We start from the raw sequence: 27,307 nt of genomic DNA, 5'->3' as shown, positions 1-27,307 counted from the left end.
GGTGTCCGGTTTAGAGGGGTTTCACTGTACATTGGAATTCTGTCTCATTATCTGATACTTCTGACCCAAAATCTGGGATTTGCAGACGCACGTAAACATGCTAAATTCACAGCCTAATAACGTAATATTGTTCTGTGTGTAGTTCAACTTCTGACTGAGGAGTATGCACTGATGTCACCTGGAGAGCTGGAAGCCCGAGGACTGCTGGGAACTCAAGATGAACAGATGAAGATGAACGAACCTGACACAGACCCACAACAAAAACTTATTGGTAAACATTTCATGTGGATAATAATTATAGGATATTAAACTACTTGTCATTTCATACCATGTTTATATGGTAAAATGGGTTATAGGATTGGTTTTTCTCAATGGAAACATTAGGAATATCATATATTACACACGAAGAGGCATTATTTGTAATGTACTGAGATGTCATTATAGATACTTTTCGGGGTGGGTGGGTGGGAGGGTATTGCTTTTGCAAATTATATAATAGCCATTGGTTTTTTTTAGTGTATTAAAAGTTACATTCCTTTCCTGCAGGGTTCAACAAAGTTACAGGACCTGGGTCCCAGCAAATGAATTGTTGAATTGGGCTAGTGAAAGTTATCAACTGTATCACTATAATACACAGGGCTTTTGCGAAAGCTTCTGTGAGGTCTAGTGACTTTCTCAAACATTTGTCAAACACTGCTTTCCTTTTTTTAATCTTTCTTTCTTTCTTTTTTATGTGCTATACACATGTATATGTTTTGCTTTTCTTTTCTTTTTTATACTATATATGTTTTGCTTTTCTTTTCTTTTTTACATAATATCAGGCGTTTTGCTTTATTTTCATTTTTAGGTCTTATAAACAAGGCTAAAGAAAGAGCAGAAAATGTTGGCCAGAAAATCCAGTCTAAAGTAGAAATGGCTGGCATCAACATACCCACCCAGCCATCGACCAAGACCTCTCCGAGTAAAGTTGTGAGCAACCAGCCGCGTAGCAGCAGTGCCATGAGTCGTCCCGAGAGTATTCCCATCACCGACTCACTCACCTTGGAGAGTGCCCAGCTGTTCATGTCGTGTCTACACGCCTGGGGCCTCGACCCCGACCTCGACAAACTGTGCACCAACAAGCTCGGTCTGCTCAAACCGCAGTGTCCCATTTCATTTGGTCTTCTCTCTCGACAGGGTCACATGTCACTCATGCTGCCCGGATGGCACAAACGCGTCTGTCAGGTGGAGCTCTCTGCTCTCAAAGGGGATAACCCTGTAGCAGCAAAAACGCTTTCCGAACAGGCTCGTATGCACGGAGAAAGTTTAAAGGATCGGCGTCCAAGCAGTGAACCGATGAAGCCGACGCTTCTCGCTCAGAGATCGGGGAGCGTTCCGTTTGATGTGGAACACCTGATGTTTGTGTCTGAGGATGCAAGTGTTCCCATGTCCGGTCCTCCATTCGCCGACCCTCCTGTTCCGACCATTTCTAAAATCGGTGAAAACCTTCTGCTGCAGGAGACTCGGATATTCTCTGCTAAAGCCCGGTGGCAAATCTCCAGTGGCGTAACGACCCAGCACTTATTGAGTGTGATTTCCGTGGCCAACACGCTGATGAGCATGAGTCATTCGAGCTTCTTGAGGCAGAGACAGTCCAAAAGGTAAAACAGACTTATTATTTGTGTGCCTTTAAAGCTAAGATTTTGTATGAGTCATTTGAGCTTCCTGAGGCAGAGACAGTCCAAAAGGTAAACAGACTTGCTATTTGTGTGCCTTTAAAGCTAAGCTTTTGTATGAGTTATTTGAGCTTCCTGAGTCAGAGACAGTCCAAAAGGTAAACAGACTTGTTATTTGTGTGCCTTTAAAGCTAAGCTTTTGTATGAGTCATTTGAGCTTCCTGAGGCAGAGACAGTCCAAAAGGTAAACAGACTTGTTATTTGTGTGCCTTTAAAGCTAAGCTTTTGTATGAGTCATTTGAGCTTCCTGAGGCAGAGACAGTCCAAAAGGTAAACAGACTTGTTATTTGTGTGCCTTTAAAGCTAAGCTTTTGTATGAGTCATTTGAGCTTCCTGAGGCAGAGACAGTCCAAAAGGTAAACAGACTTGTTATTTGTGTGCCTTTAAAGCTAAGCTTTTGTATGAGTCATATGAGCTTCCTGAGGCAGAGACAGTCCAAAAGGTAAACAGACTTGTTATTTGTGTGACTAAATCCAAGATTTATTTTTAAAGTTTGGGTTTTATGGTAGTTGGGTCTTTTAAATGACCCAATGAAATATTGTCTGCAAATATAAAAACACTTAATTTGTCCCAAGATGTGTTTTGTTTTGCCAGCTACATAGTTGTCATATTGCACTGAATATTAATTTTTAAAAATTAACTTGATACTACAAGGGGTAGAATGTACTTCAATGGTAAAGCACTGCATTGGATGAAAGTATTGACCAGTTTCATGGCTTTTCTTGCTGTATTTTGGTTCATAATTGTAACAATGTCTCTTTAATGTCTGGGGACGGGACTTAGCTTAGTGGTGCAGCGCTCGCTTGCTGCGCGGTCGGTCTCAGATTGATCCCCGTCGGTGGGCCCATTCGGCTAATTCTCGTTCCAGCCATTGCACCCACGACTGGTATATCAAAGTCTGTGGTATATGCTATCCTGTCTGTGGGATGGTGCATATAAATGATCCCTTGTGGCTAATCGAAAAGAGTAGCCCATGAAGTGGCAACAGCTGGTTTCTTCTCAATATCTGTGTAGTCCTTAACCATAATATGGTGCCAGAATCCATTATATGGTGAATTATACAAAAATTAGTTAATCACCTTGTCAGCATCATGGGAAGGTGTACTATCATTTCACAATGTCTCATTCAAACCAATCATTTATTTATGCTTTTATAGAACAGAACCCAAACCAATTATCTTTTATGTCCATTTCCACAAAAGGCAGAAACCATGTCTTCAGCACTACCTTATTCTGTCTCTCTAGAATTTTGTAGTATCACCCATAGCTGACAGACATAATGCATTAGCTTACAAAACTGGATTGTTGTGGGCTGTAAACTGTCTGAGACGACTGAATCCTAGGTGCCATACTGCCTGACATGCTAAGTGTTTAGTTCTTAGACATCTGGAATGTGGTAAAATGTGTGTGTTGTTAAGTTGCTGAATAAATGCTGGTTATGTAAATAGTTTTATCAGAAGTGACTGCAGAGTTCATTTAAGAAAATATTAACTGAACAGAGACAGAGAAACTAGTTAAACAGGAAAGTTGTTTTCCCTTATTTTAGTCTGAATATTTACTATGTGTATTAGAGAAAAAATAATATAATTAAATTAATTTGCCTGGGGCAGGACGTAGCCCAGTAGTAAAGTGCTGGCCTGGTGTACGGTCAGTCTAGGATCGATCCCTGTTAGTGGAATCATTGGGCTATTTCTCGTTCCAGCCAGTGCTTCACAACTGGTGTTACAGACCATATGTACTATCCCGTCTGTGGGATGATGCATATATTAAAGTTCCCTTGGTGCTAATAAAAAAATAGTTGCCCATAGTTTCCTCTCTAAAATATATTTGTGGTCATTAACCACATGTCTGACACCACATACCTGTAGTTGTGTTGAGTGTGTCATTAAATATAAAATTCCTTTCTTTCTGTCTTTCTTTTGTTTTAAACATGTCTTCCATATGCAACAACCTTAGTTAAAAATTATGATCTAGCTATGTCTGTATTTTGTAGACAATTTGAATATTATATAAAAAAATTAATTTAAGTTGCAATTTAAAATGAAAATGCCTGGGAATTGTTTATTGTAAAAAGGATGCCGGCCCAAAGAGGATAAATGTTTTATGACCATACGCAATAAATTATTTAATTTACTTAGCATAGAGGGAAATTAGTTTATATTATTTCAAAGGCATCATCACAGGATTGTAACTTTTCTAGTCATTGTATATTTTATAGACATTATATAATATTTGACATATAGTTAAAAACATGAATTAGTAGATAACGGTCAAGTATTTTTCTTTAAATCGGAGTCCGTTCATGGTAGTTCATATTATAACTAATTGGTTAGAAGAAGCGACCCCTTTATATAAATGGCATCAAATAAATATGCATACTAATAATAAATATTGTTAATTGTATTTTTTGAAATGTATGCACATTCATATTTTCTGGGCTAAAATATCTAGATATTACTACATTAACTGGAATAATTGTAACATTTCAGATGTTCCAATGATGAAGGATCTCTGGTCATTATAACAAAGTGGTTACTGCTATAGTGTGTTTAAATAAAATGTGTGTGTGTACATGTATATCATTCTATGAGCGCATTAGACAAACATTATACTTAATCATGCACCAGATCAATGCTGATGACGAATGAATTTAAAACTGTATTTCAGGGCTCACCCTGGATCAAAAATACCTGTAGCCAAAATATTAGCCAAATGAAATTTTTATTAGCCATATTGAAAATGCTTTAGCCAAATTAACAAACATACAGAAATATGGGGGTGGATGGATGTTTATTGAGGGTAGTTGTTTTTTCTTTCTTCCTTTTTTCCCAAATAAAAATTTGAGAGCTTTTTTTATATAGAGCTCATTATTTCTTTAAATAGCAATCTTTATGTTAATTTACCATCCTCGGTGGCGTCATGGCAGGCCATTGGTCTACAGGCTGGTAGGCACTGGGTTCGGATCCCAGTCGAGTCATGGGATTTTTAATCCACATACCGACTCCAAACCCTGAGTGAGTGCTCCGCAAGACTCAATGGGTAGGTGTAAACCACTTGCACTGACCAGTGATCCATAACTGGTTCAACAAAGGCCATGGTTTGTGCTATCCTGCATGTGGGAAGCGCAAATAAAATATCACTTGCTGCCTGTCATAAAAGAGTAGCCTATGTGGCGACAGCGGGTTTCCTCTAAAAAAGTGTGTGGTCCTTAACCATATGTCTGACGCCATATAACCGTAAATAAAATGTGTAGAGTGCATCGTTAAATAAAAAACTTCTTTCTTTCTTTATGTTAATTTGAATAGTTTTTTTTCTTCATTTGTTTTCTTCTTTTTTAAGTGACCCATCAATTCCCCACCCCAAACAATTTCATAATTTGTGCCATGTTTTTGCTGTTGATTTCAGCGTCATGTTAAATGCTTGTGATTTCTGCTTGCAAAATACCTCGGCTAAGAATACCGACTTCACAGTATACTCCATTTATTTAAAAACAAAAAAACAACAAAAAACGTTAATAAAATTAAAATGTACGGTCTTTTTAAAATCCAGCTAACTTATTAAATGTCACCTCACAGTCTTACAAATTTATAGCTAAAATTATCTAACAACTATGATTATTGTAAACTACTTTTATTCAGTGTACATTTAACTGCAATTTGTATAAATACTGCATGTTCATTTCCCGCGATAGCGATCTGCATGCATGCTCTCAACCATGGGTACGAAATTAACAAAGACAAAGGAATAAACAAAAACTGCAGTTAGGTATTCATTGATGCGAACAACTATTGTTTTTCTACAAATTTACATCAAGATTTACTTTTGCGTAATCATATTGCTTAATGTCTGCAACGATATCTCTTGACACGCGGGTGTCGGCTGACTCTGAAGCGTGACGTATATTCGCACCGAGAGCTGTCCTCAGTTCAGCCAACGAACGTTCTTCCTAACGTTCGCGAACTATTTGATTGGTGTTCGTCATGTCCATTTGGTTTAACGTGAAGTGCACAAACCAGTCTAGCGAACGTTTTGTTTTCGCTCGGTCTGGCTGAACTCTGCCCTTGAGATAGCCTGCATGTCTTTCAGCCCTGAACTGGCATGTGTATTAAAATTGACACGCTTTGTCGGGCTGTTTTTATTACTTTGGTTCAAAGATTTTACAAAGTAAAAATAACAAGTTACAGATCTTCCAGACATTGCTGTCATACATGTTGAATGCATGCCGTTAAAATTAATAACCGTGATTATTAAAATAAGCAAACATTATAACTTATAAGGCCTACGCTGAATTCTGCATGACACAATTTTTTTGTTACCGGTCGCGAGATCGCCATTACGCTAATTGAATATTTGGTATTAGTAGTATGTTTGAGGTGTTGGATAGATTATGTAACCGTTTGTTCACATCAGAAGACAGAAAATGGCTTGGCCAAAATTTTAGCCACTTGCAAATTGTATTAGCCTTTTTTTTTTTTTTAATTAGCCAATGGCTAATTTGGCTACCGACAGCGCGAGCCCTGTATTTAGATATTTTTTTTACACCTGGTCTTATTATACTTAATGGCATTCACTGTTTATTAAATATTTTAATCAACAATCTTTATTCAATTAACAAATTAAAATGTTTTCAAAACATTGACAATCAAAACAAAACTATACCTGAAAGTGTCTTATTTTTAATCTACATTTACGCAATGTATTTGCAATTTATATATAAGACTAGTTCATTTCTTACACGCATGCAGTATATCACCCATGTCAGCATAGTTCAGTGTTACAGGTAAATGCGATGGGATATATGATTGATTGCCCTTAGTGGACCCATCGCCTTTTATCTTACGACAACCAGTGCCCAGGACTGGTACATTAAAATCAATGGTGTGGTGGCGTGTACTCGGTCTACCTATCACTGGGTTCGGAGTCGAGGCATGGGATTTTTAATATACCGACTCCAAACCCTGATGAGTGATCCGCAAGGCTCAGTGGGTAGGTGTAAACCACTGTTTTGTTGGAGCAGCCATGGTATGTGCTATCCTGCCTGTGGGAAGCGCAAAACAATTTCCCGTGCCTTCGCAGTAGCCTATGGGACCAAGTTCCTCGAAATACCTCACAGATGTTTGACGACAATATGATAAAAACTATGTGCTCTAGCGGCTTCGTTTAAACAACTACCCAGATGGAGAAGTGCATATAAATGATACCTTGTCACGTTTTGGGTATGCCTGTAACATTGAAAGTGTCGAAATACCTTGAGGAATGGACATCAGGTTGCCGGGGTCTGATTGAAAATTAACGTTGCGGAAAGACACTGGCTTAAGATGTTATAATAGTCTAGCTCAGATTTCAAGACATCACTTGCCGGATTCGTTTCAAGTTGTGCTGTGTCATAGCTAGTTTTGTTTTGTAGATCCACATAGTCATGATCACAGGACACACACACCTTCCCACCTCCACCATATAAAACTTGATACACAACTATCCACAAGCACCAAACGCCTAGAGTTTGAGGATTAAAAAACCCAGTGCACTGAACATAGTAGCTATAGTAAAACACCTACCAGCCCTTCTCCTGTGTGTACTGTACACTGGTGCTAAAAATACTACAAGTAGAACATAAAACCAGAATCCAACATGACCAAAACACTTTTATAATCACTCTCATAATTAGCATGCTATTTGTGAAATATTTGTGCACATACCATGTTAAAACTATCCCAGCAAATTAATTCCATTTAGTGTACAACTGCAATGCATCTACAGTTCACCTGAGGTTGAAATTTGTTTAAGACAAAATTTAAAAATACAAACTTTACTTTCAACAAAATTGGGGATTTCTAATTAACACATTTATTTTATCTAAAATGCCACGAGACACCACAGTGTTCTCGCTGGGTGAAAATTAAAGGAGGGCAGTCACGCAGCACCACACCCTTCAAAAAAAAGAAGAAAAAAAGCTAAATTATTTTTTTTAAATGGGGGAGGGGGGAGGGAGCTTGGTGGTTACCATGTTGTTGTGTGTTGATAGACTTTGTGGAAAGACATGCTCCTTATTTTGATTACAAAACGTTTATACAAAATACAAGCAGGCTCGTCTTTTAAAGTTACATTCTCTGGTTACCATATTATAACATCATGTACAAATGTGAAATACAAGCTCAAATGCACTTTTAAAAAAGTTGTGTGTGTTTGCTATGAACGGTTATCGTCAAACGTATAAGCTTGATTCGTCACCTATGCCGCCATAGCTCGGCAAAGCACAAACGACAGCCTGTTGTGAGTTTTAGCTAACACGTGTGTTTGCCGATTTCAGATTGTAGGGTTCGTCTCAAAAATTAAAAGAGAAATCTTGCGCTGTACAAAGAACGTTTCGGTTGAGGATACGGTACCAGAGTCTTTAGTTAAAACCGGTTTGATCTTGACAACGTATTATTGACAGTTGTATCTTCCTATTTCAGAATTGATATTTTATAAAGTGACCCTACGTTTTGCTGGTAAAATAAAATGCAAGGTACCACACGTTATATGTGTTGCCTGAGTAAATCGATACATTGTTTTTATCAGATAAATGTTTTATTACTAAATGTTTACATTATCAGCAATGAAATCTAATTTTGTGAATTTGACTGTTGACCATTTGCGTTTCGCCTACAGTGTATTACTAAGAATAACACGTTTGAGTACCAGTGACAATAAAATGGTGAGTTTTATTAGGAATCATTTTTGTCTGTTCAGGTATAGACTAGAAGGCATTAAAAATATCATGTGCTGGCGTGCCATTAAATATTTCTTTCCCATTCATGCCAATATTCAACTAGTCAACAAACCCTAACGGGGGATATATATATACATGTACATATATTATGTCATGTTAAAAGAAGTCGGTAGTTGTTTTCATAGCTACTACATAACTTGAATCTAATTGCATGGTGGGTCGACCAGGAAGCCCTAATTACTTAAAGTACCCGGTAGTGTAATTAGTATAACTACACCTTATTGTTACGGGTATGCCTCGCACTTTTGTGTGGTGATTGCTTCTAATTAATCCACCAGTAGGAATAAAAAGTAAACGGGTCGCTATTACAGGGCACAATATTTCACGCGAATGCAGACGTATTATTCTAACTGATTTTATACACTTGATGCACAGCACAGGAATAGAAGTTAACAAATACGATATATTGCAACAGTGACAACTTGCGACCAGTCTAAATTAAATGCCATGTATAGAGTCAAGCCAAATGGTTTGAAGAAATACGCACGGATTGTTGGTTACGGTTATATAATTTTCTACTGTTTCATTTTTAAAGGAATATATTTAGTAATAAAATTTATTGATTATAATTTTACAAATGTTCAAAACAGTTTAAATGTATACAGTAATCCAGAAGTGTAAGAAAATTTGGAAAATACTCACATCGCAAAATGAGCTTTTTAAAAACAAAACATTTGGAACATCACTGTATTATATAACCGCTATGATATTCCAGGAAAGTGAAATAGAATGGCAACATCGAAACGAAAGAAATATTCTTGAAGTATTCACAAAAAGATGTTTAACAAAAATTATTTTTGTATTTTGTTTCATCTTTATATTATAAAAGTTTTATTTTATTTAGAAGTATTATAGTAAAATCCTGCACATTTTTTTGTATTGGGAATGAGACTAAACAAAATGCGTCACGTTATTATTGTGTCGATGTGTTTGCCGCATTTTACGGATTAATTACTTGCTCGCATTAATTTCATGATTTACACTATATATATATGATAGCTTACATTTCGTGTTTAATTAGTGTAATAAATATATCTGTTATAACTGGTATTTCATGTAATAATTAGTATAACAAATATATCTGTTATAACTGGTTTTAAGGCTTTGCTTTGTTTGACAAATTGTTTTTCTAAAGTTGTTAAGAGCTTCTAACAACCTGCTACAATACCAGGGAGCAGTGTAGGATAAGGTTACTGTGCACACAGCTGGAAACACCCATGACCCTTTCCAGTGTCTGCCATCCAAAGATAATTTGTTATTGTTTACAATTACTTCCTGCCGCCAGTACATTTTCGAAGTATTAACAACACAGACCCAATTAGGTGTCTCGAGCTGCTGCGAAATTAAACATTTACTGTATGCCATGTGGACTCACTGCAAGATAACATTATTCTTTACTTGAGATTTCACACAATTTGTCACATATGCTGGACTGTAAGAAAAACTGTTTATAAATAGCTTGCTCTGGCATGCTGGTTGGAGCTGTTTGTGTTCAAGTTCCAGGAGCCAGAATAAATTAAATAGTTCTTCATCTAATTACATCATGATTTATTATTATTAGCAGACAAAACATTTAAGGTTTATACTAAAACAAATAACTGCTAGCATCTAAAAGCAAAATATTTAGCAAAAGTTAAGTTTCCGATTTTTAAGTGCATTCCAACGTTTTCAGTGCAGTTTTTTCAGATTGAAGTGGAAAGGAGATAATTGGTTCTGGCACTAACCCCTCGATATGTCCGACGCCATATTACCAACCATAAATAAAATGTGTTGAGTGCGTCGTTAAAAAAAACATTTCCTTCCTTCCTTCCTTAATGTCTTTGGTAGTAATATCAAATTGTCAGTCTGAGCTATCAAGTTATTTTACTTTTAATTGCTTACTGCCTAACCTTTAATTTACCCCTAGATGGGAACAGGTTTTTTTGTAACAGGGATTCTGTAAATGAATAATAAAAAAAAAAAAATCAATTAAATAAAAAATAAAAAAATTGTCAGTCTGGTCAGCAAAAAAAGAGACAGTTTTATAAATTTATTTTCAGAAAAAAGGACCTTGTGTACAGTGGCCACCACGGTTTGGTAGTGTTTGATGGTCCTGACAGTGGTGACGGCGGTGTTGATGACGATGACGCAATGGGGATGCAGCAGGCTCAGATCAAACAGGGCTGGAGTCTGCTGGCCGCATTACACTGTGTCCTACTACCCGAGCTGGTCGGCGCCACTCATTACCATTCGCCGCAACTCGAGATGCTGGCTCGCAGGTGGCAGGATCGATGTCTAGAAGTAAGAATTACTCTCTATAGTCTGTCCCATCCTCCTACAAAAATATCGTTCTAACCAGTGCACCATGACTGGTATATCAAAGGCTGTGGTGTGTGCTATTCTGTCTGTGGGATGGTGCATATAAAAGATCCCTTGCTGCTAATCGGAAAGAGTAGCCCATGAAGTGGCAACAGCGGGTTTTCTCTCTCAATATCTGTGTGGTCCTTAATCATATGTCTGATGCCATATAACCGTAATTAAGTGTGTTGAGTGCATCGTTAAATAAATCATTTCCTTCCTTCCTTCCTTCCTACAAGAATGTGTTCTGTAAATAATTGAATAAAGTACTCGCCTGTTAACCAAATGCGAGTAAAATTTCTGACGGACGAGTTAAACAATACAACTATTAGTCCGACGGGCGATCTGGTTTTGTTAATCAAGGTTTCGGGGGTGGGGTGGGGTGGGGGAGAGTGTGTGTCTTTTTTATTTCGTTTGCCATGTGATGTTGATCACTTGGCCAACTAAGTTATTGATAATGTTTTTGTCAAATTTATATCTATCATTTGAAGGAAGGAAATGTTTTATTTAACACATTTTGATTTCTTTTATTTACGGTTATATGGCGTCAGACATATATGGTTAAGACTATCATTTGAAGTGTATATTATAATATTGTTAAACAATATTGGCGGACTAGTAGAAATACTGGTGGGCTAGCTAGTACATTTTACTTGGTTCTGGTCCGGAGAGCTAGTGAAATATTTTCCATTTCTGCACCCCTGAGTATATAATATATTTTGTTGTTCAGATCCGAGAGGCTGCCCAGGCTCTTCTCCTGGCCGAACTGCGTCGTATTGGTCCAGAGGGCAGAAAGGGGATTGTTGATGAATGGGCGCCATCTCTTCCAACGTACGTTGATCCACAACACAGTCTGCTGAGTGACACACCGGGACAGAAAGAGGATGAAGAGGAAGATGAAGAAGATGATGAACAGATGCTGGCAGGTTGGTATCAAAACAGTCAGAACAGTCGTAGGTATGAACAGATGCTGGCAGGTTGGTATCAGTACAGTCAGAACAGTCGTAGGAATGAACAGATGCTGGCAGGTTGGTATCAGTACAGTCAGAAAAGTCGTAGGAATGAACAGATGCTGGCAGGTTGGTATCAATACAGTCAGAACAGTCGTAGGAATGAACAGAAGCTGGCAGGTTGGTATCAATACAGTCAGAACAGTCGTAGGAATGAACAGATGCTGGCAGGTTGGTATCAATACAGTCAGAACAGTCGTAGGTATGAACAGGTGCTGGCAGGTTGGTATCAATACAGTCAGAACAGTCATAGGAATGAACAGATGCTGGCAGGTTGGTATCAGTACAGTCAGAAAAGTCGTAGGAATGAACAGATGCTGGCAGGTTGGTGTCAGTACAGTCAGAACAGTCGTAGGAATGAACAGATGCTGGCAGGTTGGTATCAATACAATCAGAACAGTCGTAGGAATGAACAGATGCTGGCAGGTTGGTATCAATACAGTCAGAACAGTCGTAGGTATGAACAGATGCTGGCAGGTTGGTATCAATACAGTCAGAACAGTCGTAGGAATGAACAGATGCTGGCAGGTTGGTATCAATACAGTCAGAACAGTCGTAGGTATGAACAGATGCTGGCAGGTTGGTATCAATACAGTCAGAACAGTCGTAGGAATGAACAGATGCTGGCAGGTTGGTATCAAGACAGTCAGAACAGTGGTAGGAATGAACAGATGCTGGCAGGTTGGTATCAATACAGTCAGAACAGTTGTAGGAATGAACAGATGCTGGCAGGTTGGTATCAATACAGTCAGAACAGTCGTAGGAATGAACAGATGCTGGCAGGTTGGTATCAATACAGTCAGAACAGTTGTAGGAATGAACAGATGCTGACAGATTGGTATCAATACAGTCAGAACAGTCGTAGGAATGAGCAATGAACGTAAACTGTCGGTGGGCCCATTGGGCTATCTCTTGTTCCAGCCAGTGCGCCACAACTGGTATATGAACGGTTGTGGTATGTACTAACCTGTCTGTGGGATGGTGGATGAAATATCCCTTGCTACTAATGAACTAAGCGGGGTTTTCTCTCTAAGACTGTATGTCAAAATTACCAAATGTTTGACATCCAATAGCTGATCATTAATAAATCAGTGTCTTAGGTGATGTCGTTCAACAAAACAGACTTTAACTTTTTGTAATGAACATAAAACGGACATTGATATATTTTCTGTTTCTTTGGCAGATTGATTCATTTAGCTGCTCTGGGTGCATTTGTTTTATTGTAAAATTAGTATCCACTGAGCTGTCAGTTGGGATATATGTTTCTTCATAAGAAAATTACTGCAAGTGTTGTGGTTTTCCACTTAACTAAAAGTTTGTTTGTGCCAGTTATTTACTTGAGAACAGTTACAAGATTTGAATTGTTTAGACACTTATAGACATAATTCTGGTTTAAACAGAGAAGTATCATTAAGAAATAGACTAGTGCTCATCTCCATAACCGTTACTTCTCAGAGGTCCGTGCATTTTTTAAGATATTAAAAATGCAATTTGAATATAAGGAAATGGATAAATTAAACAGTAAAATCTAAGTAATGTCCTATTTCACTTATCAAAAATGGCTCTAATAGTGGAAAATATGCCATAGTGTTTACAAAATAGGGCAGTGTCTGGTTTATTGGTAGGAGTCGCCTATATGGCTGCAGCAGGTTTCTTCTTTCTAATAGTGGAAAATATGCCATAGTGTTTACAAAATAGGGCAGTGTCTGGTTTATTGGTAGGAGTCGCCTATATGGCAGCAGCAGGTTTCTTCTTTCTAATAGTGGAAAATAATGCCATAGTGTTTACAAAATAGGGCAGTGTCTGGTTTATTGGTAGGAGTGGCCTATATGGCAGCAGCAGGTTTCTTCTTTCAAATAGTTTTAGAATACTGACGTATTGTTACACCCAGTATTCCTTTCCTTTCTTGTAGGTGATTCCCCAGCTCACAAAGTATCGGTGTCGTTTGAAAGTCGGAGAAGACAGGCGACTGCAATCGTGATGCTGGGAGTGATTGGAGCAGAGTTTGGTCATGAGATCGAACCCAGTCGAAGAAAACCTGAGGAAGTGAAAAAAGGCAAAAAGAATGTACAGGAGGGATTCAGCTTGGCCAACTATAACTTGGCAAGACATACAAGTGAGTTGCTTCTTTTATGGTTTCACCACATTCATTGTTATCTGAAATTTGTATCTTTTTTTAATGAAATTTGGACTAAAGAGTTTTTCTTTTCTTGGAGCACTGCTTAAGTGTAAATTTTCTATGGATGAAAAAATTCCACATTTTTCTACAGTTCTCTGGTTTTTCAAAAGCTGTGGTGTGTGCAATTCCGTCTGTGGGAAAGTGTATATAAAAGATATAAAAGTTTTCAAAATTTTACAAACGTTTTGAGATTTATTTATTTTTGAAGACCATTTTCATCTCTGATTATTTATCATTAAGTTGACAGATAAACTGAAAATGGTAATATTTTATTACTCACTGCATTTTATTAGCATTTCTAGTTTATCTTGAGTTTCTTATAGAAAATGTTTCATCTCTGATAATAATTAATTTGTCCAAAATAATACTAAGCCTTCAAAACTGTATTTTATTAGCATTTTGAGTTTATCTCAAGTCTCTTATAGAAAATGTTTCATTTTGATCATAATTAATTTGTTCAAAATAAAACATGTCCACTATATTTTATAAGAGTTTTGAATGTTGTGATCATTAATTTATCTCAAGCCAGTGTTTCTGTCACAAAGATATTTTTGGGTATGGCGCTACAGTCAACGGGGTATGGGGGCCACCCCCAGAAAGAAAATGGGTTAAGTTTAGTGTTAGGGTTTAAGAAAATCATACAGTAATGATAAAGAGTAAATAATTTTGTCAAAAAGTTAACTTTAAAAAAAAAACGTCTGTAAAAATATTTGGGTATGCAAGCCTCTTATCTCGTATAAACTATGATTTCAGGTAAAGCATTGACGTTCCTCCTGCTAACTCCCCCGAGCTCCAGACTTCCGTCGCACACCCCAATCCGCCGTGCGGCGATCGACCTGCTGGGCCGTGGCTTCACGGTGTGGGAGCCTCACCTCGATGTGTCCTCTGTGCTGCTCGGACTCCTGGAACTGGCCGTCGATGCCGAGAGACTGCTTCCCAGGTCAGAACAAAGAAAGAAATGTTTGATTTAATGATGCACTCAACACATTTTATTTACAGTTATATGGCGTCAGACATATGGTTAAGGACCACACAGATATAGAGAGAGGAAACCCACTGTTGCCACGTCATAGGCTACTCTTTTCGATTAGCAGCAAGGGATCTTTTATATGCACCATCCCACAGACAGGATAGTACATATCACAGCCTTTGATATACCAGTCATGGTGCATTGGCTGGAACGAGAAATAGCCCAATGGGCCCACCGGTGGGGATCGATCCCAGACCGACCGCTCATCGAGTGAGCACTGTACCACTGGGCTGCGTCCTGTCCTCTATATTGGAACAGTAACTGGTCATTTTAAGAATGTTTTCTCTTGTATTCTTTTGAGCTCTTAACTTAGGTTTATTACCTAATACTAGTAATAATTGTACATGGATTATTAGATTTAATGTTCAGTCAACGGATTTATTTAATTTATTTTTTACATAAATGTCTTTTCCTTAAGATTCCAGAGATAAAACCTTTTCTGATTATCGAGAATTCTGGATTTTAAGTCATCTGTACAGTTTGTACAGTGTTTCCCACTCATTGTACAAAGTTTCCCATATTCTCTGTCAAAAATTTACATTATAGTTTCGTCTAGTGTTTTTCATAAATTCTATTTGGGAGCTACCATTTTACAAAATTGTGCAACTCTAACCCTATGGCCTGTCTGAGTACCTGGCCCCCAATATTTAAAAAAAAACATTCTTTTTTATTGTTTTTTGTTTTGTTTGTAACCCACTTTCATCTGTAAGATTCTCTTTGTTTACAGCATGACATACAGCCTACCTCTAACCCCTGCTGTTGACTATGGCTAGTCACGATACCCAGCCATTAATATTAAAATTTCCTGATTTTTCTTTTGATAATCCACTTTTATCTGTATGATTCTCATTGTTTACAGCATGACGTACAGCCTGCCTCTAACCCCTGCTGCTCACTCTATGGACAGTTGCGGTGCCCGGCCACCAATATTAAAATTCCCTGATTTTTCTTTTCATAACCCACTTTTATCTGTGTGATTCACTTTATTTACAGCATGACGTACAGCCTGCCTCTAACCCCTGCTGCTCACTCTATGGACAGTTGCGGTGCCCGGCCACCAATATTAAAATTCCCTGATTTTTCTTTTCATAACCCACTTTTATCTGTGTGATTCACTTTGTTTACAGCATGACGTACGGCCTGCCTCTAACCCCTGCTGCTCACTCTATGGACAGTTGCGGTGCCCGGCCACCAATATTAAAATTCCCTGATTTTTCTTTTCATAACCCACTTTTATCTGTGTGATTCACTTTGTTTACAGCATGACGTACGGCCTGCCTCTAACCCCTGCTGCCGACGCGTGCCGTACCGCCCACCACTCCCTGTCGCTGATAGCCACGGCGCGACCTCCGACTTTCATTATCACCATGGCGAAGGAGGTGGCCCGCTACAACGCCCAGCTGCAGAACACACAGTCCCAGCACTCGCAGTTACAGAACTCGGTTCTCATCCGGGCGCGATACGAAATCTTACATGTAATTGAGCTGCTCGTCGAAAAGATGCCAAACGATGTGGCTGACCTTCTGTTAGAGGTGAGAATCTGTTTGGTGGTTTTCATTGTTTTGTAAGAGTCTACAACGCCCAGCTCCAGAACACACAGTCCCAGCACTCGCAGTTACAGAACTCGGTTCTCATCCGGGCGCGATACGAAATCTTACATGTAATTGAGCTGCTCGTCGAAAAGATGCCAAACGATGTGGCTGACCTTCTGTTAGAGGTGAGAATCTGTTTGGTGGTTTTCATTGTTTTGTAAGAGTCTACAACACCCAGCTCCAGAACACACAGTCCCAGCACTCGCAGTTCTCATACGGGTGTGATACAAAATCTAACATGAACTTCTAGTCGAAAAGAGGCCAAGTGATGTGACTGACCTCCTGTTAGAGGTAAGAATCTTGTATGTGGGAGGGGGGGTTTGGTTTGTTTCTATTGTTTTGCCTTTACAAAGTGGGCATGGGTGTTATCTTTCTGACGGCAGTGGCAACAGCATCATCTTTTGCGTTAAAGTTTAACATTAACATTTCACATTTAAATCAGTTTCTCACAAACTATACGTCCCAGGTCAATATAGCTTGGTTTATAGTTGCTCCTATGTATGTTCATCACAGTACACTGAATTTTTTTTTTAGGGCAGACGAGATGTTTAATTCCACAGAATTCCTGTTTTGTTTTATGATTATCTAACTTTCATTTTATAAGAGTTTTATGTTACTAGAATTCTGCAATTTGTGAAACCTAAAGGCAATATGTAATTTTCTAATATTGCTGTATTTGTTTCTATCATTTGTTTAGTTTACACATGATTCCAGATTGTCTATTGTATTGATCCTAAATTTGTACTATAGAACCAATCTGCATGCAAATTCATGGGTTTGCATTTAGAGTTGCTTGCCCATAGGTCAAAGGTGTTTTTTCTAAAAAAAAAAAAATTGTTTTGCTGTGTATTTCAGTTGCAATTTCTACCATTGGACGTTACATATAAAATAGTAAACAACAGGTAGAATTCTGTTACCATGACAAACTGATGTTTAAACCTTGGAATACGGGTGTGAAACATTATCTTTATTATTGTCCTCAGTTAAGTTTATTATAGTTGCAGCTGGTATTCAGTGTGTGAAGTGAAGTCATGTATTTATTTGTGTGTTATGTTATCTTTTTATCCAGGTGATGGATGTCACGATGCATTGTCTGGAGATGTCACAGCTGAAGATGAAAGGTCTTCAAGAACTCTTTCCAGCCATATGCAGGTACAGTGAACAGGAACGCCAGTAATATATCTGTTTAAAGAAATTACAGAACTCCTGGGTATTAAACAGACAGGGGCATAATTCACGAACCTCTCGCATTAATTTTGCAGAGAATATCAAAAAGACTTGCAAAGATAGTTTGATGTTACTTTAAAATTTTGTGAACTAGGCCCCTATAGGTAGTACTAAACCAAATAACTTCCGGCTGGGTCAAAATTCGAGGTGCGCCGAACTTTTGAAAAAGAAGTGAACACCACAAGTCCTGTGGTCGGTGATAAATGTGAGTGTGTTGGTTGTAAAATAAAATTAGTTTTGTCGGGGCAAATAGTGTAGCGCATTGGTAAAAATTATAGAAGAATTGTGCCTTTGATGATAAAAGCATGAAACTTGGCATGAAGTAAGAACATACCAAAATAGTTATTTCTAGATATGGCCTCAGACCACAATTAATTTCGCTATATGTTTCTATATAGCCTTAGTGGCTATAACATTTTTATTAATATCAGCAGGCCCGTGAAGTTTTGTATGTATCTTTGCCTGCACGGGGGACACATACCCTGAAAAGGACAACCCCTGTTGTCCAGCTCTTTCTCCCAGCATATTGGTTTAAATAGACACACCCTCTAAACCAGGCCGGAGTACACCCATTTTACACAAAAAGCACTACTTTTGCATGGGCGGGAATTACCACAAACAAGTCTTCAATGTCAACAAGTTACACATGTTTACAAACTACATGCTATCCCCTGTCACTTCAGTCAAACAGTTGCCACTTCATAGCTGTCTGCCATGAAATAATCACAGTCAAACAGCAGACTACTTGCGCGGTCAAATTTCTGGATTTTGGACAACCAAATGGGAAGATAACTGTAATCTGAGGCCATATAGGGACATTGCAGATTTTCCCTGTGGTTGCCATGGTGGCCATTTTTCAAAATGGCCACCATGGTCACAACATAACTTAATGCAGGGGCTTGAATTTAGCTTACTTTTTGTTCTTTACACAATTAATTCCATTGATTTATATGAAATATGTATGCAATTTTATTTCATCTTGTACCACTGTCAAGTAACCTTGTGCTTGAAACATGTATGGGGTACCTGTAAAAAAAAAGGTGCTAAAGTACTAATCAAAATTAAACCCAGGTGATTTTCCAGTTTTATATATTATTTATGAAAATCCCTGGAATAAAAACCATAAAAATGGTACCGGTTATTTGAATACCATAACAGGTTATGATAATACTGACTCATTTTTATGGTTTTTATTCCAGGTATTTTTATAACTAATATGTAAGACTGGAAAATCTCCTGGGTATAATTTTGATTAGTACGTTAGAATTTTGTGCGGAACTACAGTAGTCGTTATCTCAGAAATGAGCAGCTTGGCCGCCATTTTTTTCTGATTCACTGTAAGGGTGAGGAGTGGTAGTATTTATATCCGTGGCATTTATGTTGATTGAAATGCTGCAGGTAGGAGTTCTAGCCACATATGTTACTATTGTCGTCTGTGGGATTTGATTTGGTAGTATACACCTTTAAGAGTTTTGTGAACTAGGACCCAGTATACTACCATAGTATATAAATATATAGATGGCACTATGAAACAATATTATTGGTTGTTCTCAACTCCATTAATAATGTGTTGTATCTTGTTTTCATATTTTGTCAATAGATAATAAAGAAAGAAAAATTATTGTTCTGTGGTGGATTTCTTTATTTTCTTTCTCATCCCCTCCCCCAATATAGTATTTGTTTTATGAATTTGTATTATTATACTTTACTCCAAACTTTATAAACGGTTTTAAAGGCATACTGTCACAGATTTAAGGACCTTATTTCTCTAAAAACAGATAATAAATGATAATTACATTAATGTTTGGAAACCAAATCTAGCTATTGCATCACCATAACTGAACCATGATGGAGTAAAATCCATGTCAACCCTCTTGGCAATATTAGTTTTTGAATTATGGACCATTGCCATAATTCAATAATTTTTACAAAATATCATTAGTAAGTGGAGTATGGTGGCTACGTAGATGGCTGAATAAAGTACATTTAGGCACAAATCAAATATATATTTCTTTAGGTAATACTTAGGCCATTTAATAGGTCAGTGGTCTGTGACAATATGCCTTCAAGTGGACAACTTCATATTTTAAAATGTTATTTGAAAAGCAAAAACATCTGTAAATATATTCAGTCCTGTATATCAAGAAATATTTATATCTTATTATTTTGTCCTTTCCATTAGTACCCTGTAATTCCCTCTTGTCAAATTAGTGACTTTATTATTTAAAGTCCGAACCAAAATGTTAACAACTACGAAGAATTGCTCTCCTACCTTTATTTTTCGTGAGATTTTACCCACATTTCGTCCAGACAGAAATCTTGAAAAAACCCATTACAATGACACAGATTCCACATACTAGATGATAACCATGTCACCTATATCGACTTCGCTGAGATCGCATAGGGCAAAAAGCATGTAATTTTGACTTTTTATGGAATATTCTCCAAGAGGGGTGAAAGGATATGCCTTAATCTAACAATGTCATAACATGATATAATATAAAAGTAAACGTGATGACGTCATATTAATTTTATTATTATTATTAAAAAAATATTTTGTAATGATACCACTAGAGATCATTGATTTTATATGAATTATGTCACATACTTTGGAGGCTTTCACCCCTCTTGAAGAGTATTCCATAAAAACCCCAAAATGGCAGATGGCAGAAACTGCATGTATTTTGCCGTATGTTATCTCGGCAAAGTCGATACTGTCGACATCGTTACAGTCTCATATGTGGAATCTGTGTCACTGTAATGGTTTTTTCACAACTTGTGTCTGGACAAAATTGGGGGGAAATATAATGGTAATTAAAGGTAGGAGAGTAATTTATTGTAGTTGTTAACAATTTGGTTCGGACTTTAACTCAGTGAAAATGGTTATGAAATTATTCTATATTTTTTATTAATATGAAATCAATTACAGGTTTAGCATGGTATCGTTCTGTGCTCAGACAAAGCGAATCTGGGTGGGCTCCAAGAATGGTGGCTTGGCTCTGTACGAGATGAAACAACACGCAAAAACTCAGGTAAACATCAAACCATCTCGTTTCTCTTGTTATTCCGTACATAGCTTGCATAAGGTTGGATCTTTTGCTGTAAGTTGAGGTTTTATTTTTATGTGTTAGTATTTTTCCAGGTAAAAATTATGCTTTTGATGGTTACTATGCCAAATGTGTTTTGGTTTAATAAATAATATTCTGAACTTGGAACCTGATGAGCAGTAGATCTTGCATATGAACATGATTTCAACTGCAGTATATTAGAAGGGTTCCAGTTTTCACCTCCGGTGCTTTTTGAATCAGAACACAATATTTCACATGCACCATCATTCGGTTCACATACTAGTTCTGTATCTTAAACGTTCTGAATTAAATGTTGCAAACTTCTGAAAATTGTTTTAAGATAACTCATTTTAATGCAAATTTATGATAATAATTGATTAGTTTATGCAAATATAACTTCATAAATTCACATAACTGAACGATCAGTTAATTAATAGGTAAAAATCTCATAAACTGACTTAAGATAACTTAAGATTTTGAAATGTTGTCCCTTATGAATGATATGTAATGTGGTGTTTTAGGACATTTTTCATTGTTTAATAATCATTTCTTATGTGCACACACTGGTTTCTCTTGTAGACGATATCTGCACATAAAGGGCCGGTGATAGCCGTGTCTGTGAACCAGGATGGGAAGTTTCTAGCCACGTTCTCACACGTTGACAAGAAACTCAAGTTCTGGCAGGTCAGTTCACATACATTTTGCTATCACCAAATACAGTTTTTCTCTAATTTTTTATGAAATTCTGATTTAGTTATATTTGAGGTTTCTAGAAAAGTGATACGTTAAATAGAGAATACTGAATATAGATAGCCTGTTTTTATCTTACATGTATGCAACTACATATATTTACAAATTCAATGCTTAAACACCTGTTTAAAAAAAATGGGCTTCATAAATTTGGCTCATTATGTATTATATGCTATAATAACAATACATTTTATACTTCTATTATTTATACATTGGTCATCTACCATTGAATTATTGTCCAGGGCCCCATTCTACGAAGCGATCTTAACACTAAGATCACCGTAAGTGCATCAGGTAGTTTAAGTTATGCAATTAATGTGATCTTAGGCCTATGATCGCTTCGTGGAACAAGGCCCTCATTTATTACATTTTTTCTCAAGACCTTAAATAATCCGATTTAAAACTGTCTTGGACTTAATTTATCATTTTGAGACTTCTAAATGTTTGCACCGGCCTCAGTGGCGTCGTGGTTAGGCCATCGGTCTACAGGCTGGTAGGTACTGGGTTCGGATCCCAGTCGAGGCATGGGATTTTTAATGCAGATACCGACTCCAAACCCTGAGTGAGTGCTCCGCAAGGCTCAATGGGTAGGTGTAAACCACTTGCACCGACCAGTGATCCATAACTGGTTCAACAAAGGCCGTGGTTTGTTCTATCCTGCCTGTGGGAAGCGTAAATAAAAGATCCCTTGCTGCCTGTCGTAAAAGAGTAGCTTATGTGGCGACAGCGGGTTTCCTCTAAAAAAACTGTCAGAATGACCATATGTTTGACGTCCAATAGGCGATGATAAGATAAAAAAATCAATGTGCTCGAGTGGCGTCGTTAAATAAAACAAACTTTACTTTCTAAATGCATTTCTCTTGTTTATTACTCTCTTGTTCAATTACATTACAGACAGCAGCATCAACCCTGTTTGGAATCGGTTCTCAACAGACCAAGTGTATCCGCCAGTACACGACGCCCCCGTGTCACACGACCCCGGTCACCAACATTCTCAAGCTGGTCCGGCTCGTGTGGATTGATAACCGCACCGTGGTGCTTCTCACTGTCGACGGAACAGAAACCAAGTACTCCGTCTGAGGGAGGTTTCCGCATTCCGTGTTAAAAACCAAATAATCTGTCAGAGGCAGATTTCCGCATTCAGTGTTAGAGCTGTTGTTCGACAAATCGTTAAACACTGAATTTGGCGATAACATTTCATTTTTAATGAGCCAAAAAGCTAATTTGAAAGCCATAGGCACTGTGATTCTTGTCATGGTGACAGTGTTGGAGCTGTCGTTTGAAAAATCGTTAAATGTTGAATTCACCAAAAACATTAATTAGAAAACCACATGCCCTTTGTAGATATACTGGCACTGTGGTTCTTCTTACGGTGAATGGAATGTGTTAGAGCTGTCATTTGACAAATCGTCAAAAGCGAAATTAAAACTGAAATTAGCAAATCCATTTTATTTTTAGGTCACCACAAAAGCTAGTTCGAAAGCTACACGACCTTTGTAGATATACCACCATTGTGGCCAATTGAAACTTAAATTTGGCTCCAGATTTTCTAACCCAGTTCATCAAAATTGCTAATTTTTAGAAGTCCATTTGAAGCCTGTACATGATTGTAGTACAGGCCACTGGAAATTGCATATTTATGTAAACCATTTATGGGCTATGCCAGAGAAATTTTTTAAAATAATCCTATTCATTTTTTATTAACTCATTAAAACTATGTGAATGATGTCCAGAATTTAATACGCGAACAAAAGAAGGATTACACAAAACAAATATTGCATGAGCAACAGATATACAAAATAATTGTTTGTGCAATTTCAGAGGTCTGTTGTAATAATATCACAATCTTGCACCTAGTTATAGTTAGTGGTGTTAGTGGTCGGTAGGGAGTGCACATTACCTGGTGGAAATACAAAACAAATTTGTATATAGGTGATGTTTATTGCAGATAAACATCTCATTTGATCTCACTAATGGAAGGATCAGATTTTGTTGTGTGATAAGATGAAAACAAAAAAGATGATGCCAAGACGCTAAAGCTATTGTACGTCAAAATGACTGAAGTACGCTCTGTTGGTAAAAAGATGTAGTGTAGGGATATTGCTACTAGAGGTGTACAAGTCGGGCAAATATGTTACAGAATTAGTGATATGATTTTGTAGTATTAGCATCGGCTTATCCAAAGTTACTGAAGAATTCTCATCTGAAATCTAGCCATAACAACAGCTGTGTGAAGACAAAAAGTACTAATGGAGGAATTGTAGAGAACACAAATCTTATAACCATCCTCAGATTGTGAAATGCCCTTTATTAATTAATATATTACATGCATGTATATATATTCAATTAGTTAATTAATGCAAGAGGGAAAATGTTCCTCTTCGCCATGAATGAATATGTACATGAAGAAAGGAAGGATAGCAACTTGAGAAACTTCAGGAAGCATGTGTACATATAATAGCAACGGCTCAAAGGTGATATTGTATTATAATACTGTTGATATTATTACTGGATATTAAGAAATGTTAATAAATGTGTTTGCTGGCATACATGTTGTAGGGTAAAGTAAGGACAATGAACTGCAAGTATTTAAGAACAGAAACCTGAGGGAACAGATCGAGTCACTAGATTTAGTAATTAGATATATAGTCGGCTAGTATATTATTATTTAGTCGTAGTCCTATGAAGAGTAGGTATGTTGTTTAGTGATATGGGAGCACTGCTATATAATGTCAGAGTTCTGAATAGTAATTTGCTGGCCAGTGTTGTATTTTATTTTTATTATTTTCTGGCATAAAGCCTGGCTTTGTCTACTAAATAGCGAATTATGTTACCTGTACATACAGGAACACTTGTCCTTATGGATGTAACATAAACCAGATTCAGAACATAATGGATCTTTCAGTGAATAAGTACATTTGGTAGTTGTCCTGTTTTCAAAGAAGGAGATATTGAGACAATTGTATGTTTGTCTAACCATTGGCTGTTTGGTGTGTGTACATTTTAGTCGTCTGACTTTAACCAACTTATTATTGTTGTAATGCTCAGTAGGTCGTCCACATGTTTTAAAAGTTAAAATCATTCATATGTGGATTCACACTTAGCAATGCATTTAATCTTTGCTGATACAGCTTTATGCAAAGAGAATATGCTTGGAATTGCACTTAGTTTCACTTGGTCAAAGGTCAAAGCCTTAGGGAATGCAATGACCTGGGGTTGTGGGTTTTTTGAACTCATGCAAAGGGGTAAATAGCTAAACAGTTCAGATGCTGATACATAAAATATTAAAAGATAAAAACTAAAAATTACCATCAAACTTTTGAGGTGTAACATGTTTTAATATTGTTAATATAAAATAAATACTGAGAAAAACACTTTGAATGTGTGCGAATTAAAAAGAGTTCAACCTTAATAACTAGGTAAAAACATTGATACTTGTGTGATGTTTCTAGTTGTAAATATTTTCACTTTTCAACAATCAATATATTCTTGAAATATGTGGGTGGGATTATGTAATATTTTGGTCTGCTGGAATTGGGGCTTAAGTGAGATAGGATTTTCTTCTATAAATTACATCTTCTATATTAAAACAATACTTGCTAATCACTGGTGTAGGAAGTGGGGGTGGGGGCAAGGGGTGCATGTGCTTCCCCCTCCCCCACTTTTCTTGATGCAGTAGCAGCAGTGATTTATTTATATATATATATATATATATATATATATATATGTGTGTGTGTGTGTGTGTATGTGTATAACCCCCGCCCCCCCCCCCCCCACACACACACACACACACATTTTGGCAGTTTCCTATGTCATTGCTAGTTGTGAAAGATTAACATAAACATAGCTGTAAATCTAGATAGTATACTAACAATGAGTAAACATTTTTAGAAGGATGCTGAACAATTTATAAATTTATACCAATAGTAAAGTAATCCATATACATATTGACACTGGTCAGAATTTTTAAAATTGGCCAACAACCAACCAATTTCAACAGAGCTTTGTTTTAACTCTGGAATAGGATACCAACTACTTATTACATTACAGAATAATTATTTTGTTTAGGAAGATGCACAAGACAACCTAGTGACCTTTAATTAAAATGGTCACTTTGAAACAAGAGTGAACACCATGCTTGATGGGAGTAGGGGGTCACCTTTTATTAAGACAAATATGTAATTTATTCTCTGTAAAATAAAATGCTAAATGTTGCAGCATAAAATAAATGAAGCATTGCTTTTATAGCTGTACCATTCTCGTTCCAGCCAGTGCACCATGACTGGTACATCAACGGCTGTGGTATGTGCTATCCTGTCTATGGGATGGTGCATATAAAAGATCCCTTGCTGCTAATCAAAAAGAGTAACCCATGAAGAAGCAACAGCGGGTTTCCTCCCTCAATATCTGTGTGGTCCTTAACCATATAACCGTAAATAAAATGTGTTGTTAAATAAACAATTTGCTTCTTATAGCTGTACCATACTCTTTATGCATACAGTTTGACATGGTAAAGTTTATTACTCCTGAGGTAAATAATATTTTGAATGCTATATGTTTTATAGATGACTTTTTGATGGATTTTTATTCATAGAATTCAGGGGTTGGGGTATGGTGGTGACATACATTTTTCACATTTTAACTTGTCATTTTGGTTAACCATATAACACAATAAAAGTTACATATACATGTGGGGGTGGGAGGTGGGAGAGAGAAAAACTGTATCCACACCTTTTCAGTACTAAGAATATACCACTACACTGAAGCAGTCATAAATAAATGTTACAGCCCTGTCAACATAATGATAAACAGAATGTAGCAACAACAACAAAAAAGTAATAAGGAATGGGTTTTAATCAGGAATAGCATTCTGTTCAAAAACGTTTTGCATGTTGAAAAGCTGAGTAGTAAGGTTGGGGAAAATAGTGTTAGACTTTCCTATTTTTCATTTTTAAGGAAATAAACACCAGTAAAACTGGAATAAAACTATCCAAAAATAGGTATGAATGAGCATTAGAATAGCTAGTTGCCACAAAATGTGTAGGTTTTGAGATAGAATGTTAATGAAACAGAATTGTTTGTTCTAATTGTTTTGTGTGGGCAACTGAAGAATTTCGAAACCAGTATTTTAGTGTACATACCATGCCTAGTATTGTGTACTGTAGACGGATGTCAGTGATTCATAGTTTTTCACATGTATGCGGACAGCCCTTGTTGTGACCATAGTGACTCATCTAAGATTAATTGTTGTGATATGATGCATTATATCGAAGACTCATTAAGTATTTGACAGTGTATTTATCGGAGAATAGTATATCATTCAATATTTAATGTTACATCATGTGCATTGACAATAAAGGCTGTGATACAAATTAAATGCTGGTTAACTTGTTTGTTATCTGCAGGAATAAGTCTGAGCATTTCAGAATGTATTGTGGTTATCCTGTAACCACCGTTTCTATTGACAATATGACGGATAACGCAAAGTCATATCCTGCTAGTAGCAGGATAATAGCAGGATATGACTTGACATCACGCGCATATCTACACTACAAAATCCATCATTAGGTCATCGTACAATGTGACTGAAATAACAGAAATCATAGCTTTTCCCTTAAGTTATTCTC

At 37.0% G+C, this 27,307-nt stretch overlaps 1 protein-coding gene across 6 annotated transcripts in view; it reads left to right on the top strand.

The window, feature by feature from the left end:
• LOC121389454 (WD repeat-containing protein 7-like) overlaps nt 1-27,057 on the top strand; it is a 65,355-nt gene extending 38,298 nt beyond the window's left edge. For 5 of the 6 annotated variants that reach the window (XM_041521090.1, XM_041521088.1, XM_041521089.1 and 2 more), the window contains 11 exons: nt 143-271; nt 848-1,640; nt 10,527-10,767; nt 11,555-11,750; nt 13,747-13,950; nt 14,767-14,953; nt 16,305-16,575; nt 17,705-17,787; nt 20,792-20,894; nt 21,510-21,614; nt 22,575-27,057. In XM_041521090.1, coding sequence (XP_041377024.1) covers nt 143-271; nt 848-1,640; nt 10,527-10,767; nt 11,555-11,750; nt 13,747-13,950; nt 14,767-14,953; nt 16,305-16,575; nt 17,705-17,787; nt 20,792-20,894; nt 21,510-21,614; nt 22,575-22,760 — 2,498 coding nt within the window. In that variant the 3' untranslated portion in view covers nt 22,761-27,057. Of the gene's footprint in view, nt 1-142; nt 272-847; nt 1,641-10,526; nt 10,768-11,554; nt 11,751-12,607; nt 12,618-13,746; nt 13,951-14,766; nt 14,954-16,304; nt 16,576-17,704; nt 17,788-20,791; nt 20,895-21,509; nt 21,615-22,574 lie in introns of all 6 variants that reach the window. The other variant, XM_041521086.1, reaches the window with a different exon arrangement.
• Nucleotides 27,058-27,307: the final 250 nt, after the last annotated feature.

Source organism: Gigantopelta aegis, chromosome 14 (assembly GCF_016097555.1).
Source record: "Gigantopelta aegis isolate Gae_Host chromosome 14, Gae_host_genome, whole genome shotgun sequence".
In the NCBI taxonomy this organism is placed as follows: domain Eukaryota; kingdom Metazoa; phylum Mollusca; class Gastropoda; order Neomphalida; family Peltospiridae; genus Gigantopelta; species Gigantopelta aegis.
Note: the sequence above shows the minus strand (reverse complement) of the source record. Positions and strands in the feature narration are given on the sequence as shown.